Here is a 17,355-nt window from a genome sequence, read left to right as displayed (position 1 = left end):
GTTTCATATTTTACCATAAAGTCATTTAATTTTTTATTACACCTTAGAGCAGAGAAAAGAAATTCCTGAGAACCGAATTACCCGGCATAGGGACACATAGCTAGAGACCGTCGGGCTTTGATCCAACTACGTTGCTCTGAAGGCTTATGCTCTATGGCTTCGTGCTGCCTCACCCAAGATGCTGCGCGCTTCTCTGTCCATGAGCCGGGGCCGGGAATATTTCCAAATCCAACCAATAGGAAGGAGAACGTAAAAGGACAGGAAAATCAACTTTGCAGGGAAAATGACTTTTTAAAGGGACAGAAAAACAAAATCTTCAGGAAAAGAACATTAGTTTTCTGACCTATTAGCTTCCCATAGGCATTGACTCCACAAGTATATGCTGGGCAATTTCTATTCTATTAACAAGGCTGGTTTCAAATGCCTGTGTTACCAAGTGTGATTAAACAGGAAGGCAAAGTACGTCTTTTAAGTAAGGAATGAGGGGCACCAAACACCACTTGCTAAATCGATACTAGGTGTTTTGTCACTCACAAATAATGACGCCAGGCGGTAATGATTTCCTGCTTTTGTAATTGCTGTGCGTCCCCATAATCACACTGCTCTCAGGTAGAATGATCCGCTGTGAACAGTCTTGCACGTTACTAGATTGCCTGATAATTTATGATAAATTCAGAGACCAAGAGAGCATTCTGCTTGTATAGAAATGATACCCTTTTAAGCAACATTCAATGAAAGGAAAAAGATATTTAACAAAATGCCAAGGTATTTTTTAAATGCCAATGTGCATAACAAACATTTATTTCAACATATCACTGGGGTTCAAAAACGGTGAAGTCAGTGCAATATTTATCACAGACTATCACCCATGTAGCAACTCCATAAACATTTCAAATGGAGATGCTAATATTTCAAAGATTTAATAAAAATTAAAAATGCTGGGTTATACATATTTAAGTTTATTTTTTAAATTTATTCTGAGAGAGAGTGAGAGCACATGTGTGCGGAGGAGGGGCAGAGAGAGAGAGAAAGATAGAGAATCCTAAGCAGGCCCTGCACTGTCAACACAGAGCCCGATGTGGGGCTCAAACTCTCAAAACCATGAGATCATGACCTGAGCCTTAACTATACACCATTCGTGACTGTTCATGATTTTACCCCATTCAACACTCCCTACCCTTCCTTAAACTTTTCTTCCCATGGCTTCCCTCACACAAGGATTCCCATTTTTTCCCTTCCAACCTCTCTGTTGCTCTCTTCTGTCCCTCTTCATCTAATTGGGGAAGGTCCTCAAGGTCTGTCTTAAGTCTCTCTCCTTCCTCCCTCCATATTCTCTCCCAATGTGTACCCACAACATAGCTTATTTTTCATTTATTTGCACACCACTCCCAAATTAGTATTTCCAGCTCTTTAGTCTGTCATGAATTCAGAGCGGTAAGATCTGATATCTGCCCAACATTTCCTCTTGGCCCTTTCAAGGAGTGTAATTTCTCCCGATTCCTTGCCTTATCCTCACACTCCCCTCAAAATGTCTTGTCCATAACTCTCCTACTTGTCTCACTAAAGGATGCCACCATCCCTCACTGAAGGACACCACCACCCAACAGGCAGACCCGATAAGATGCTGGACTTGATCCTGACCCTTCCCCTCTCACTGAATTAACATCTAGTTTGCCCTTATCAAACACTGGATTTAGTACTAACCATTTCACCTTCTAGATTATCTCAGAAACCCATTCTCGTCTCTCCTTCTAAACTTTCAAAACCCCACTCCAAGTTATGGTCACCTGTCACAGCCTATTACTCTATTGGCTCCCTGGTCTCTTTTGGCCTGGTCTCCCTAAAACCTTTTCCCAACAGGAGGGCCAAAGTGATGTTGTCAAAATGCAGACCTGACCACAGCGCCTCCTTCTCCTACACCAAAATCGCTCAGCCATTTCCGAGGACTCAAATGACAGGCCTGTGGCCTTGCTGCACGGTCTGGCTTCTAGACTTCTCCACGGTCCATCTCACACTGTGCTCCCCTGACTCTCTGGAACTCAGCGATGCTGTCTGCATGTGAGGCCCTCACATGCATCCTGTTCCTTACTGTGAAAGGGCTTTAGACCTTCACTGTTCTGGCTCCCCAGAAAATGGTTCCTTTCTCCTTGCAGTGTACATAATTTTGACTCAATACTCAGGTCTCAGCTCAAGTGTTATTGCTTCAGCAAAGTCTTCCCCAACTAAAGTTGCTAAAGTCCTTCTTTGGCCTCTCTAATATGGCACTTGTCACTTTTCATCCCACATTTGTTTGTCAATATCCAATTAAAATCTGTCTCCCACCCTAGACTACAGGTTCCAAGACAGCTGGGCAGCGGGTTTTGCTCGCTGCTGTAACCTGAGTATCAACACCGGCTCCTAGTGCACAGTAGATGCTCAATTAAAAACAACCAAAACCAAAAACAAACAAAAAAACCTCTGCATAAACACATGAACATCACAGTAACTGAGGACGATCATTACTGGAAAAAACTAACAAACTACTGCTGGAACATGGGTGTATCAGGAAACATATAAAAATAGAGTATGCAGATACCACTCCACTGTAGCTCAGAAGGAAACGTGAGATGGCACTTGATGACGTCAAGATCCTGTAAAACAGAATTTAGAAAAGACGGACACGGAAATAAACGTACATCTGAGTCGCGCGCTTACCCGCTGTCCGTGAACAGGAACTCCAAGTGCGTCATCAGGACCTCCCAAAGGGAGACGCCGTAGCGCTGCGCCAGAGAGAGGGCAATGCCGTAGACGTTCTCTTCAAGCGTTCTTCAAGAATGTCCGTCAGCCACGGGGAGGGGACAGAAGAGAAACACATTACCCTTAATCAGCAAAGGAACTGCTCATTAGGACTCTCTCCAGCTGCGAAGGGTGCAGCCGGCACGGGCCTTAATAAGGCATTTCCCAGCAATTCAGAAGTACTTCTGATGAATGTTAATGCTCCTTTTTCGCTGCGCTGTGCGGCAACTGACTGAGGAACTGTCCAGAACGGTGGTTCTCAACCGAGGGGTATTCTGTCCCCCAGGGGACATCTGACAGTGTCTGGTTATCATGGCAGGAGAGGAGGACAGCGCCACTGGCATCTAAGTGGGGGAAGGACAGGGATGCTGTTGAACTTCCCACAAGGCACAGAGTGGCTCTCCCACATGGCATCCTTCAGTCCAAAATGTACGGAGGTCAAAATTCTGGTGTAGACACCAGAGCCTACAGGCAAACAGCAGTGCAAAGGAAATGCATCCCTGCCCTAGGTAGGTAACTGAGAAAGCACGGTTAGTCACTCAACAAATGTTTGTGTTTGTGTTTTCTAGACTGTGTCAGGCATTGTGCAGCTACACAGGATACAAAGATGAACAAGATATTTCTTGAGGAACTCAGAGCCCAGTGGAAGATGTGCGACGCAAACCAGGAATTAAACACGACAGGGGCGTGGGGGAGTGCTACCAGAGAGGCCCTCAAACACTGACAACGGAGATGAGGGAGTGACCAATTTAAGCTGAAGACTGGAGGACAAAGAAGCAAAACTGAGGGGAGGAAGTTACGAGAGAAGAGACACAGGGCTTCTCAGAGAAGGCGTTGGGCAGGGGGGGAGGGGGGGGCGCGCATCCTGCCCGGGGACACGCACCTTACCCCACCAGCAGCGGAGGGCCAGTGGACGGCTTGAACCAGGGCATGGCATCGCCAGACTTGGGACCCTTCTAGGTGTATAAGGAATGCTGGGCCACAGCACACACGCGAAGGCCGTTCTGGAAAGACTACTGCAGAGCCTCTATTTCCCAGAAACAGAAATTCTAAGCATGAAATTCTTATTTGGAAGGTTGGTGGACAAAACGGCAGGAACAGAAATGAAACATCTTCTGTTCTTATTAAGTGATGCTGCCAAGACCACACACACGCTAGCTGAGGAAGCGGGACATTTCCTTAGTGTTTGATCAGCGCGTCGCTGGTAAACATTTTCTGTGAACAGCAAGGCGGTAAATCTTTCAGGCTTCGCTGCCCTACAGTCTCTAGAATATTCTTCTTTTTATTTTATATTTTTTATTCTTGTTTTTCCACAAACCTTTAAAAATGCAAAAACATTCTGTGCACATGGACTGTATGACACAGGCCCAGGGCCGGAAGAAGTCTGTCCTTGCATGAAGTACTCCGTCACTGCCGATTAAAAATTGCTTCAAGTATTTACTGAGTATGCTCTATGGAACGAGAAGTCCTTGAGAGCAGCGACCATTAGCAATTCGTCCTTTCTGTAACCGGAGCCTGACGCCGTGCCTGACCTCGGGAACGCTCACTAGGCTCCGTATCGTAATCACCGGATAAAGGTGGGAAGAAACCAAGCTCTGCTGTGCCCTCGTCAAGGCTACCGACTAAGCACTGACCCCCATCGTGTAAGATACACACACCATAAAGGACAGACAGATGCACTTGTAGAAGGCCCGTGCCATCAAAACGGACGCACAACTGGCATGAAAATGAAGACCGGCCGTGCTGTATACAGTGAAGGTGGGGCTGGAGGACTGGAGGAAGTGGATACATCAAGGATTTTTGTATGTAACACACGGAACGCCCGTCTCCCAACCGGAAGTGCGAGCTCAAAAACACCACGGACACTGGCATTGCGAACAAGCCGTGCAAAGGATGTTGGGTATTTTTCTAGGTAACAGACTATGCAGAAGGTTGTATCCTATGTGTGTCAAAAGCATGTATTTGTCCTCTAGGACACACTTCCGATAGCATCCTAGATAGTATGGAAGAAAACAAAGGAAAACGAAGAAAAACCCTGACAAAATGTAACAGACAATGCTAAGACATGCCTTACCTAACCTGCATCCCGTACAATAACCTTGTCCAAGAAACCACGAGCATGGATGGCACACTCAGGATCACCAAATGCTCGGAGGAGAAGCCCAGTGGACTTGGCAATGGGAAGCCGAGTCCCACGCCTACCCCCTTCCTCGGCTGTGTGACCCTGAACAACTGTTTCAAGCTCTGTGGTTCTGAGAATCCTCTTCCAGAAGGGAGGAGGTTGGATTAAGTGACCTCTTTAGTCACTTTCAAGTTAGACATTAAATGACCCCATGACATGATGACCATCCAGGAGAAGAGGAAGAGAAAAATTCTATTCCGTATAGCTTTTAACTAAATCCCACTACAGACCGTTCTTACTATATTTTCTTTGATCTATTCCCTGTCTTACTCCAAAGAGAATTTGGGGTGGGGACGCCTGGGTGGCTCAGCGGGTTAAGCGTTTGACTTTTGACTCTGGCTCAGGCCATGATCTCACATTTCATGAGTTCGAGTCCCCCACTGGGCTCTGCGCCCACAAGGTGAAGGCTGCGTGGCATTCTGTCTCCCTCAGTCTCTGCCCCTCCCCGACTTGCTCTGCATCTATCAAGATAAATACAAATATGCTTCGAAGAGAATTTGGGGTGTTTATGGTAAAGAAAGAAGCCTGGGCTCATGCAAAAGTTATTACAGAGTGCCAAGGGTGCTCTGGCACTTTCTTAAAGATTTAAATAATAATGATGAAAAATAGCGAATACCATGATCATAGCCAGGGCTACACTTGTTACTTTAAAGTACCGCAGCAGGAGGGAAGAGTAACACAAATCAACCTTAGCTTCAGAGGCTGGAAGCCTCGACTGAGTTGCAGCCCGTGCTTCCCTGGGAACACAACCAGGCATGGGGGTGGGGGGCACGGGGCCTTGTCAAGATGTGATGGCTTCCATACGTGAGAGATCAAGGCCAAGGTTAGGATCACAGTGAGGGTCCTCACCACCCATGTGAACTTGGGCCAGTTGCCTCACAGTCCTAAGTCTCATGTTCCTCAGCTATGAAATGGAAATACCATTCTTTGCCACAGGATTATGTTTGAAGAGTAAAAGAGATTTACAAAATAAGGTTTGTAGAGCACCTAACACAACTCCTTGCCCATGGGAAGTGCTCCGCAAATTGTGATGTTAAAAACCAACAACTCTACTTAATATCCACTGTGGGTGAACACAGTTTCGCACCGTTTTTTTTTTTTACTTTGTATTTTGTATTTTTTGTTTTTTCCACTTTGCCACCTTCTGACATGTAATTTTCATTTGATCTAAACTGAAAAAAAAAATGGAGACCAGTATTAAAACCAAGGGGCCTTCCACACCTACAAAGAAATGCTTCTCACTGGGCCTTCACCTGTACTGCCATCTCTGCCTCTCACACGGGTCCTGCTGCTGGAAGGGACAGGCGACAAAGGGAACAGTGGCAGGTGCTACTGGCTTCCAACAAGAGAGACTCGTAGGGCTGGGCAGCTCTCTCTTCTTTGGGACCCAGGACAGATACAGGTGCCCTGAATCTAGACACGGGGTCCTGCCTCTGGCACTCAGTCAAACTGCCATGTAGTGTGAAATGGGAGATTTTCAGGAATAAAAGGCAGTCTTGTTTTTAAATGTCTATAAGCTTCACAATCTTCATGCTGATCATACCCTAATCCCGCTAACATGGTAAGAATCTGGGTATTGGACTATCCAAACCATGGGAAACTTGTTAAATAATTCCAGCCCTTATTCTTTAAATTTGCAGGTTCAAAACATGGTCTGCATCGAATGATCCCACTGGGCACATCCACATGTCCCTCAGACGACATACAGGAAGACAGAAAGCCCTATGTAAACCTTCGAATGACTGTGATTAACAGTCCTGATCTTTCAACCCGTTTTACATTTTAAATCCATCCCTTTATGAGACGAAGGTATTCCTTACTCTGCCAGGCCAAGGATAGTTTCCCTTTTATACTGGTCGTCTGCAGTGAACCGCTGCACGTCCACGCCCTTCCGAAGGCCCTGAAGGATCTGGGCCTGCGTGAAGTCCAGGAGACGTTCGTTGTAGTAGTGCAGCTGCCTGGTCAGTGAGGCCAGGTCCTCTGGCCAGGCGTCCTGTCCGTATTGAGTCACATGCCTGGTGACCATCTTGATGAGCTCTTTGGGATCAGCCTGTATCAAAAACAGCAACAACAAAAATAAAATAGAGTACCAACGAGACCACCAGGTCTACAGGGCACCTGTCTGCCTCTTCATCATGTCATCAGGGCCCAGAGCCAAGCCCCCCTGAGGTGCCAGCGGGAAAGCCGAGACAGGAGACACAGGAAGGAGTCTGGGAGGAGGTTTCTGGACTCCTGCTCTGTTCTCCTTCCACCTTAAGCATCTCCACCCACTGACACAGTAACAGACCCTTGTGTTTTCAACTCCCATCATCCTACATTAGATGGGGTGCCCAACTCCCTGCTCGTCTGTAGTAATTCACCCTGAAGTAACTGTCGTCATCACTGCCCCAGGAAAACGTTTCTTTGGACCAGCGAAGTGTTCTCAGTAACTAAGATGCAGCTCAGTGACGCCACTCTGAACACCAAGACAGCTAAGCAGAAGAGTGCTCTCTCCGGGGCTGAGTGAGGGAAGAAAGCCGTCCCTGCTCCTGAAATCACAAACACTTCTGGTTGCAGAAGAGAACATCCAGCCAATTCTCCCTCTGCTCAGTTTGGAGCTCAGTGGGATACTGTTCCAGAATTCTTTACAGCTTCTCTAACAACAATAAATTTATTCAAATAGAACAAAACCCAGAATCCGGCAGCTGACAGGAAAGAAAAATAAATGATTAACTGGCCACATTTATTTACATTAAAGCTGGTCGGGGTGTGTCACCGAAGCAATAGCGGCTCAGGGGGGATCCTGGAATCTGTTTAACAGGGAGCCTAATACTTGAACAGCAGCAATTCAGTCACTCCCAATCCCTAGACGACATGGTGTATATTCTAATATAAGCAAATTAGGGGAAAAAACTCCAGAATCTACCTTTCATTTTCAGAAACATACCTAATTACAGTAAGCCATCAGCATTTCTAATGTGTACGCCATTATTCTGAGGTACACAGGATATTTGTCAATGTCGAGTCTGTCGTACCAAACCTAGCCTGACACTTCTCCCTTGATCCTATTAGGAAACATTCTGAGCGTGCCGATAAAAAACCAATTAGAGAAATCTTCTTGGGTTCCAGGAGGTGGATTTGAGAAAAAGTCAATGTTTTTTTCCCTACCTCTATGCATACCTCAGTCCTACTGCAAAAATCACAGATTAAGTCTCAAGTCAAAATCCTGAAGAGTACTTTCCTCTTCAAAGCTATGAGGCCACCTTGCATTCATTCAACAAATCTATTTAGTGCACCTATTATGTGCCACATTCTACACGAAGAAGAGATGACCGTTTCCCCAGGGATGCAGTCTATGAGAGAGACAATCAAGCAAATCACTGGAAAATGGTGTGAAACAAGAGAGCACAGGGTTCGGTGGGAAAACAGAGCGGTGGGGCACGGGCAGGTATCCGGGAAGTCTTCTTGGAAGATTTAATGCCCAGACCAACCACTCAGGGATCAGCAGTGAAAACGCCAGGAAAAACCAGGGAGACAAGTTCGGCAAAGGGTTCGATACGCACTAAGGCCCAGGTAGCCATGACCTCACAGAAGTACGGCGTGGATAAAGCAAATCTAACTGCACTTAGCGGTGCTCTGGGAACCGGCTGCACATGGACGGTGCATCTGGCAACGCAGTCAGACAGAGGGGGTCCCACGCCTCAGCTCGCAGGGCCACCTCTCCAGCTGCCACCGAGCCCAACCCCCTTTCTGCTCGAAGACTGCGGCCTCGGGGCAGCACCCCGAATCACACGGCACCGGCTCAGCCAGCCCTGGAGTCACATGGTGGGGATGCTGCTCCAGGGCCAGGGAGGCCCCCCTCACCTGCTCTGTCCCCCCCACACCCAGTGAGCACCATCCTTGCCTGTGTTCCCACAGAGTCAGCACTTCCCGGCCTCACAGCACAAAAGAGCAAGGGCGAGTCTCCGGAGATCGGGTCCCCGGGCGACAGAAGTCTGCTGTCCTTGCACCTTGTGCCCCGATTCCGGCCCCTGCCAGCGGACCCTGCTCACCACCACAGGGACGGCCTGTCCCCCCAGAAGCTCTCACCTGGCGGTTTCTGCCCGAAGCCCTCAGTCTGCACTTGGAGGAGAGGCCACAGGCATCCCACTACCCCGGAGGGGACCCCGAGCCCCCCTCTGCCAGCCTGCGGCTCCCACGCCTGCTCAGGGCGTCAAGCCGCTCCTTCCTCTCACGGCCTTCCCACAGGCCGTGTCTCCACGTTCAGTTTCCACTTGTTCTTTCCTGGCATCTCAAGGATTTGGCCCCTGTTACCGAGAGAGCGGCCTGCACGCCTTTCACGTTACCTCATGGCATAACGCTGCCTCCTTTCTATTCCCTTACACTCTAATAGTAATTTAAATTGATAATTTACATTGGCTTTTCCTTTAAATATTAAGTTATAGCTGATTAAATTATGGCAGAGACCACGAGTACTTCACGAACTTGTCTTTTCCAGAGCACAGTAGCGTCTCTTGCACAATCAGGTATGGGGTAAAAGGAAACACAGTGAATGGCAGCAGTGGCTTTTTTGTTATTATTTTGAGAGAGAGAGAAAGAGAGACAGAGAGACTGATTGACTGTGGGCATGTGCGAGTGAGGGAGCAGCAGAGAGAGAGGGAGAGAGAGAATCCCAAACAGGCTCCTCACTGTCAGCACGGAGCCTGGCACGGGGCTTGAACCCATGAACCATGAGACCATAACCTTAGCCACAATTGAGAGTTGGATGATTTTCCGACTGTGCCCCCCAGGCGCCCCAGTAGCACCGGCTTTAAAGTCAGTAGATTTATATTCCAGCTCCTTTAGCAGGGATGCAGTTCGGGGCGAGTTATATCGGATGCCTGTGTCCTCACCATAGGAGTCGATAAGCACACCATCCTGATGGGTGGCCAGGAGGCACAAATAAATACGGTGTGTGAAAGTACTCCTTCTCATCCTCAAAGAAGGCGAGTTGGACCAGAGCTGACTATCAAGGATAAAAAGCAGTGACTGACAAAGCCGGACGCATAAGCACCTCCCGGAAGGCATCCGCATCGAAGCACTGTTACCGAGTCACAAACCATGAGTGCCGGGGACTCCAGACACGGGGCACTACTCCTCGCTCTGGACCCTTCTGAGGCCCAGCTTCCTCAGATGTAACACAGGGAACATCACCAGGGGACCACCTTTCCCAGGCTAAAACCCCATGAATGTATAGGAATCCAGTCATAAAAATAAAATAAATCCTTGTAAATCCCTGCAGGTGTGGAGTCGGGGAAGTTTCACACCTCCTCTCGTGTATGCCTCCACTAAATATTCAGAGCAGATTTCTTGGGTAAAAGTACAGTTTTAGAAAAATGAGTTACACAGTTTAAACAACATTAATCTCAAAAAATAAATAAATAAATAAAATTAAAAAAAACCGTTAATCTCTTTCCTTTTCCTAAGTAGAAATTATCCAGCCATTCTGGAATTTTTATTTCGTGTGCTTTATACATCAAATGTGTTCACTTTTCTAAGAACTATTTAAGAACAAACACCTAATATTTCAGTCTTTGGTATGGAGACAGGCATAGTGCTAAACATACATGAACTGAATCTCATTTAATACGAGTTCTGTAGGACCAGTCCGCTGGTATCATCTGTCTTTACAGATGCATAAGGAGGTGAACTTGACCAAGGCCGCTGGGTTCAGTGGCAGGGTGGCATGTGACTCCCAAGCATGATGCCTCCCCCAAACCACCCCTGTGTATCTGGTGTGCAGGGGAGGGCACCTCCTGAAATTATAAGAGTCTTATACACAGTGTACACGCAGCCCCCACCAAATGTAATAAAGACGTGGGTGGCACTGGAGTCCTTTTACAGATGATCAGCCCTCAGTGATGGGTTTAATGCTGTCATTCGTTATTAATTACATCCAGACTGGCTTATTTTTTTTTTACACATATACATTCTCCCTCATGTCCCTTTTATACGTGTATACAGATGTGTAAATACAAGCGACCACAGAGGACACACAATGGGAGGTGCCCCACTAAATATCTGATTCGAGCTGTATCTCCAAGTCTTTTGGTTTTTAATTCTCTAATGACAACAGAGAGAGTTTAGAACACCCTTTTCTGTTCAACCCCTTGATGTAAATATACCTTGTTTAAAATTCTGTCTTAATAAGGTGGTAAGACTAGGGGCATTCTATTAATCCTTTGAGGATGGCTTCCAAGTGGCTTCATGTTTATGGATCATCAAATCTTCACTAAATGTACAGAAAGGTCTTCAGTGCTTCAATTTATTGTGTAAAACATAATACTAATGAGAAGGGACAACTCACAAAGGCTTCTAAGAAAAAGGAATCAGATGTGGGTAAAAAAAAAAAAACAACACAGGAACTGGCATCAAATAACTTGGATTACTTATTCTTCTCCCCTCAGCTTCAGGTTTTCCATTATTAAAACTGAAGCAATTTCTTCTTTATGGTCACCATAAAGATTGAATGAGGCTGGATGGATTAGCAGGTGGTCAGTTCTAGCCCTCTCTGCAAACTCTCTTCTTACCATTATCATGACTACCTCTCTCTCTTCCTCAAGGAACTTTGCTCATCGTGATTACTTCCAATATTTGATTTAAATTTTAATAACCATTCTTCCCCTGAGCTTGTCACAATTTCTCTCAAAATATTCCAAAGCATCCCCTACGCACCCCGACACGTTATTTTTATTCATCCGTGTCTAAGTACTCTGACGTGAACATCATTTGACCCCCACACCAACCCAGCGGTGTGCACCGGAGACATGGCTGTCGTGTCGGAGAGGCCGCTCTGCCCCGGAGTCATCCACGGCTGGGGGCTGGTAGCAAGGAAGGGAGTCAAACCTTTTACTTCTCACCTACCACGCCGCCCATGACCTCAGTTCCTTTCTCCCCACGCTGCTGACAGGCCTCCACGAATGTTCTACAGCCAAACTCCCATCTCAAATCGCTGCTTGGTGTGCGTGTGTGAGTGTACTCAAAGCCCTCCCTCTTTTCCCAACTAAGTCCAATGATGTGATCCAAGCATATGAAAGCTTTTAGCTTCTAAGACGCTTTGGAAGGACTTCACAGGTAGCTTCAAAATCCCTCTTATTTGGTATTCAAAGTGATATTGCAAAACATCACAGGTGACAAAAACTAATAACATAAAAAAGGCATCAAAAATTTAAGACAGCAAAGTGTGGAGAATTAAATTATCCTAAATTTTTCCCTGAATTTGGCAATGCAGTTCTTCAGGGGGTGAATAAAATATGATTTCTTTAAAGAATATGGTCAAATCCCTGTAAAAACAAAATATGCATAAATATTCATGACTACAGAATGCTCGATGACTTAATCTACTGCTTACTAGTAGAGGTAATAAATCCATTCCAGTTTAATCGTCTCCATTTCTTGGTAATATTGGTTAGAAAGTTTTAAGCAGGTGGCGTGCTTCCCCTCTAGGGTTGTTATTTGCTTGGGGTAATTTTCTACTTAGTATTTTCAATTAGTAGCTTAAAAAAACACATTTAGAAATGGTCTACCATAAAGTTTTGAATTTCATTCCCTGCTGGGTTTGCATATAAAACTAAAGGACATGTTTCCGTTTTTAACTGATTTTATCTTCTGAAAGTTTTTTAAAAGAACGCTACCAAGATCACACTTACACAGATGCATTTACGGTCATTACAAAGGTCAGGGATAAAGGCAAACAAAATCAAGGTACCTAACAATGGGTATATTCACATTTGTATGAAAAATGGTTCCAAGAATATGCATATTCATAAACCACATCCGGAAGGAAACAAAAGGGAACAGATTTTGGCTGTTTACCTTTTTCATCATTTGAGTTTTATGGCCGCCGATGTATCACTTCTTTTTAAAAAAACGTTTTTTTTAATGTTTTATTTATTTTTGAGACAGAGACAGAGCATGAGCAGGGAGGGGCAGAGAGAGAGGGAGACACAGAATCCGAAGCAGGCCCCAGGCTTTGAGCTGTCAGCACAGACAGAGCCTGACACAGGGCTCAAAACCATGAATGTGAGATCATGCATGACCTGAGCCGAAGCCAGATGCTTAACTGACTGAGCCCCCCAGGAGCCCCTGTATCATTTCTTAAAGATAAAAACAAGTCAGTCAGGACAAATACAAGGAGAGAGAACTCTCTCTGGCTGACCACTTGTCAATCGTTACTGTAGGTCCCGCAGAAGGCAAGGTGGGCTGCTCCAAAGATGACCCAGAAAAGCCCAGGAGCCTGCGCTGGTGGATGCAGGCTGGTGCCTCCCATTGGGGCGCACAGGCCTTGTGTGGGAAATAACCCCACAAATTCTCTCCACACTTGTATTCAAAGCCAGTAATCTCCGTAGGTTATCAGCTCAGAGCTCTGGGGGGTAGAAGGAGGGTCGGTGAGGCCTGAAAATCGCACTGAGCTGAAGTGGCAAGTGAGGGGAAGCGAGCTTCACCGAGTGCTGCTACGTGTAGGCAACAAGTCGAAGCCACTGAGATTCCAGTTTCTACGATGACTCATTGGGAGTTTGTTACATTTAATTCCAAACTCAGCAGTGCTGGTGCACACAAAGGAAGATGCTGAAAAGACTCCAGTAATGAGCTGGCCGGTAGCCAGAGGAAAACGCTATGTACTTCAAGCACCCAGCCCCTGTGCCCATCCGTGATTCCTGCACACCAAGGAGAGCAGCAACTCCACACCGCAGAACGGGGGTCTGAAGGCAGTCCGATCCACAGAGGCTGAAATGCTTCCTAAAACTATTCATGTGCCGATCAGCACCTGCTGAGTAACTTCAGCGGGTGAGGTCCTGGGAATTCAGATGGAGATGGGGTCCCTGCCCTCAAAGAAGGTGACCACAGGGGCGCCTGGGTGGCTCAGTCGGTTAAGCATCCGACTTGAGCTCAGGTCATGATCTCATGGCTTGTGAGTTCAAGCCCTGCATCAGGGAGCCCGCTTTGGATCCTCGGTCTCCCCCTCTATCTGCCCCTTCTCCCGCTCATGCTCTCTCTCTCTCTCAAAAATATATAAAACATTAAAAAAAAAAAGATGAGGCCACAAGGAGAGGGGACAGCGGTGCATCAGCCGCGGAACTGTTGCAGGGCGTCCACACTAGAGCAGCAAGATGCGGAAGGGCTTGGGAGGCAGAGAAGGTTCCACACAGGAGGCTCTTTTGAGTCAGACTCATGCTGAGAGTGGGAAGGAGAAGGAGGCACTGCAAGCAGGGTGCACAGGCACAGAGGTCTGCAAAAGGATGTTAAGTTTGGAGACCTATAAATTCTGAACAGCTAAAACGTAAACTTCGAAAGAGCGCGTGTCAGGATCGTGGCTGGCAGGCTGAGGGGGAGCCGGGCAGCTCAGGGAGGGTCTTCTCTGTCACACAGGGGAGTTGAGACTTCACCCGCAGCCACAGCAGAGCGCCCTGCGGCGAATGGCTCGGGAGACCGCGTGCCGGAAGCACTCCAGTTCATGCAAGAAATGGGTCAAGCCTAGACTCAGGAGCTGCAAGGGACAGGATGCCACTTTCGACAAGAGGGACCCGGAGCGAGTAACTGGATTTTTCCGAGGCTTATCTTCTGTGAAATGGGGCTGCTCAAAGGGTCAAGGGGCAGAATATAGGGGAGAGGTGTTTTAAGACAGCCAAGGCCTCCTCAGGGTGAGTCTGATCTTTCTACCACTGAAAATTCCCATTCGCCAGCCTTCCTCCCCCCACCTTTTGACACCTTTTAGCCAGAGAGAGGAGACCCTACTGGTCACAACCAAGTCTGCTCTGCAGCCAGGCAGCTCTTCAAGGCTTTGAGTTTTATAGAGTAAAATTTCAATGCTATCTCGAGTACTTTGTGAAAAATGCCACAGCACAGAGATGCTTCGGCACCTTTGCTATTCTGTTCCCTTTGTCTGGAAGGCTCTTCCCTCCGACCTTCGGGGCGCTGCCCTCGTCTTTTTGTCCTGCTCAAAAGTCACTTTCTCAATCTAGGTCTTTCCTGAGCCTATTTAAATTGTGCTCTTGACACACACACACACACACACACACACACACACACACACACACACACTTCTTACTCTTCTTTGCTTTTTGTTTTCATAGCTCTTATTCCCAAGTAGCAGAATGTGTATTTATTTACTTATTTTGTTACAGTGTCCTTTCCTCAACTGAACGTAAGTCTAAGAAGGGCAAGGGTTCATACGTGTCCTGTGCACCTGGGCTTCCCGGGATCTAGAACATTGCCTGGCATGAAGTAATCACCTGGTAAATACCTCAGCGCACGCGTGCACGCACACACACACACACACACACACACACACAGAATTCAATCATTTCACATGTGCTGAAGAATTATTCATTTATTTTCAGTAATCTACCCAGTGAAGATTTATTTACTCCCTTTTATTATCCAGGTTCTGCTCTAGGCATTGGGAAAAACAATAAATACCACTCAGACACTGGCCTCAAACAGCTCATTCATTATCTAGTGAGATGAAAGATCTATAAGTGCAAAACAAGAGTGTGAGCGCGATGACGGAGGTGAGTACAGGGCACCACAGATGTCCAGGGAAGAGCACCAGCCACAGCTTGGGAGCACTCCCAGGTAAGGGACCCAGCCTGGGTGAGGGAACACCTGTACCAAGTAGTTAAGCAACAAAATGCTGGGGGAAACATTATAGGCAAAGAAGACAGGTTTGAAGACAAGGAAACAGAACACACAGGGCATTTGAGAAATTTACGTGGCGTGGCACGGCTGGGCAAAGGAACATGAACTTGGAAGAACAGGCAGAGGCCAGACCATGGGGGGACGTGCAGACCTTGCCGGGACTCAGGAAATCACTGAGGGACAAGGCAGGATGACCTAATCTCCATTTTAGAAATCACTCTGGCAGATGTTTGGGAAAAGATACAACACTGACAAAAATGAAGATGGGGTGGTGTTTATGAGACTGTGGCAGTGCTCCCAGTGAAGAACCACGGAGCCCGGAGGCTGAGTTAATTTGAGCACATGGGGCAGAGAGAAGAAAAACAACTGGCGAGGTATTCGGCCTCTCCCACTCCCTTTTAACACATCTATTTGGAAGAATTTCAAAACATTTTGGCATTCTGATGTTAAAAAAAAATCATGGGTGCTTTCTAACTCCTTCAGCTCACCTTCTGGACTATACACCAACCAAATGCTTTCCAGAGAATTGCCAAGAAGTCCCTGGAGAATGAGCTGGCCCCTAAGCCGGCCCTGTGCTGTCCTAACACTACGGGAGGGCACACCTGTTTCCGTCTGCAGTAGCCGAGAAGTTAGAAATCATGTGCTAAGGCATCACCACAGGGCCACATGGACTTTAGTGGTTCTGTTCCCATGAGGATCCACTGCTGCTTCCTGAAGAGATGACCCTGCACAGCAGTTGCTTTGGGCTACTGGGCCCCGAAAGAAAGAGGAGCAGGAGCCAGGGTCAGGAGCCATGCCACAGGGTGGGTGAACTGTCTACCAACCAAGAACCAGAGGCCCAGGGCTAGGGCAAGGCAAGATAGCTCCGAGGGACATCTCCAAAGGAAAGGATAGGTTGGCAGGAAAACAGTGGCAGGAACTGAAGGGTGGCGGAGTGACACAAGTTGGAGGGAAGTTACAGAAATTGGGGGTCAGGGTAAGAAAGGGCAAGAATCAAGTCTCCTGACTCTTCTCACTGTGATGCCAGGCTCCCAGTCATTCACACTGGGCACTCAATAAACGCCAGATGGATGGAATAATACACAAAATACAGGATCTGGAAATAAAATGTTCACACTTCAACTCATGAAAAGAACTGCTGGGAACACAGAGGAACCCAAGATGGAAGCACCTTGACTTCTAACCCTGAGCTTCCCGTGTTCTTTGTCTCTTCCCATGGTTGCGTCGGGGAGATCTTTAACGGGGCTCCTGTGGAGTGACTGCAGGATCTGAAGAAAGAAACGCTGACTGCCAGATATAAACGTTGTGTGGAAGTGAATGGTCTTCTCCTAACTCACCTCTCTCACAAATAGTACATGATTTGAGGACTTGTAACTTTTGGCACAAAATAATTTACTATTATGGAAAATAGGAAAAACATAGGTTGTCATAGAATTTTCCTCCAAGAAGACTACTTTAATTAAGATTTTTAAGAAATGAAACTGAAGACTGTGCCAAAATGTGGCTCTACGGCCAGCTCTTTGGCCCTCAAGGGCCCGGCAAGCGGTCTGCGGTGCATCGGTCTGCAGGGCTCGCCTGCGCAGGCCCCCCACTCCCATGCACGGAACTGTCTTCCCTGCATTTATAGTAATCGGGGGGGGGGGGGGGGGAGTTGTGGGCATCAGGCAGCCATGCTCATCTTTTCACCTTAACGCTCAGAGCCCACAGCACAGTCAAGGTGCTCAGATGACTGCGCTTTCAAT

At 47.0% G+C, this 17,355-nt stretch overlaps 1 protein-coding gene across 6 annotated transcripts in view; it reads right to left on the bottom strand.

Annotated features, from left to right (window-relative positions):
- NBAS (neuroblastoma amplified sequence) overlaps positions 1–17,355 on the bottom strand; it is a 315,339-nt gene that overhangs the window by 95,315 nt on the left and 202,669 nt on the right. For all 6 annotated transcript variants that reach the window (XM_029938273.1, XM_029938274.1, XM_029938276.1 and 3 more), the window contains 2 exons: positions 6,778–7,007; positions 2,695–2,805 (listed from right to left, as the gene is read on the bottom strand). In XM_029938273.1, the coding sequence (XP_029794133.1) occupies positions 2,695–2,805; positions 6,778–7,007 (341 nt within the window). The remainder of the gene's footprint in view (positions 1–2,694; positions 2,806–6,777; positions 7,008–17,355) is intronic.

The sequence above is a fragment of the Suricata suricatta genome, chromosome 4 (assembly GCF_006229205.1).
Source record: "Suricata suricatta isolate VVHF042 chromosome 4, meerkat_22Aug2017_6uvM2_HiC, whole genome shotgun sequence".
NCBI classification, from domain to species: Eukaryota; Metazoa; Chordata; class Mammalia; order Carnivora; family Herpestidae; genus Suricata; species Suricata suricatta.
Note: the sequence above shows the minus strand (reverse complement) of the source record. Positions and strands in the feature narration are given on the sequence as shown.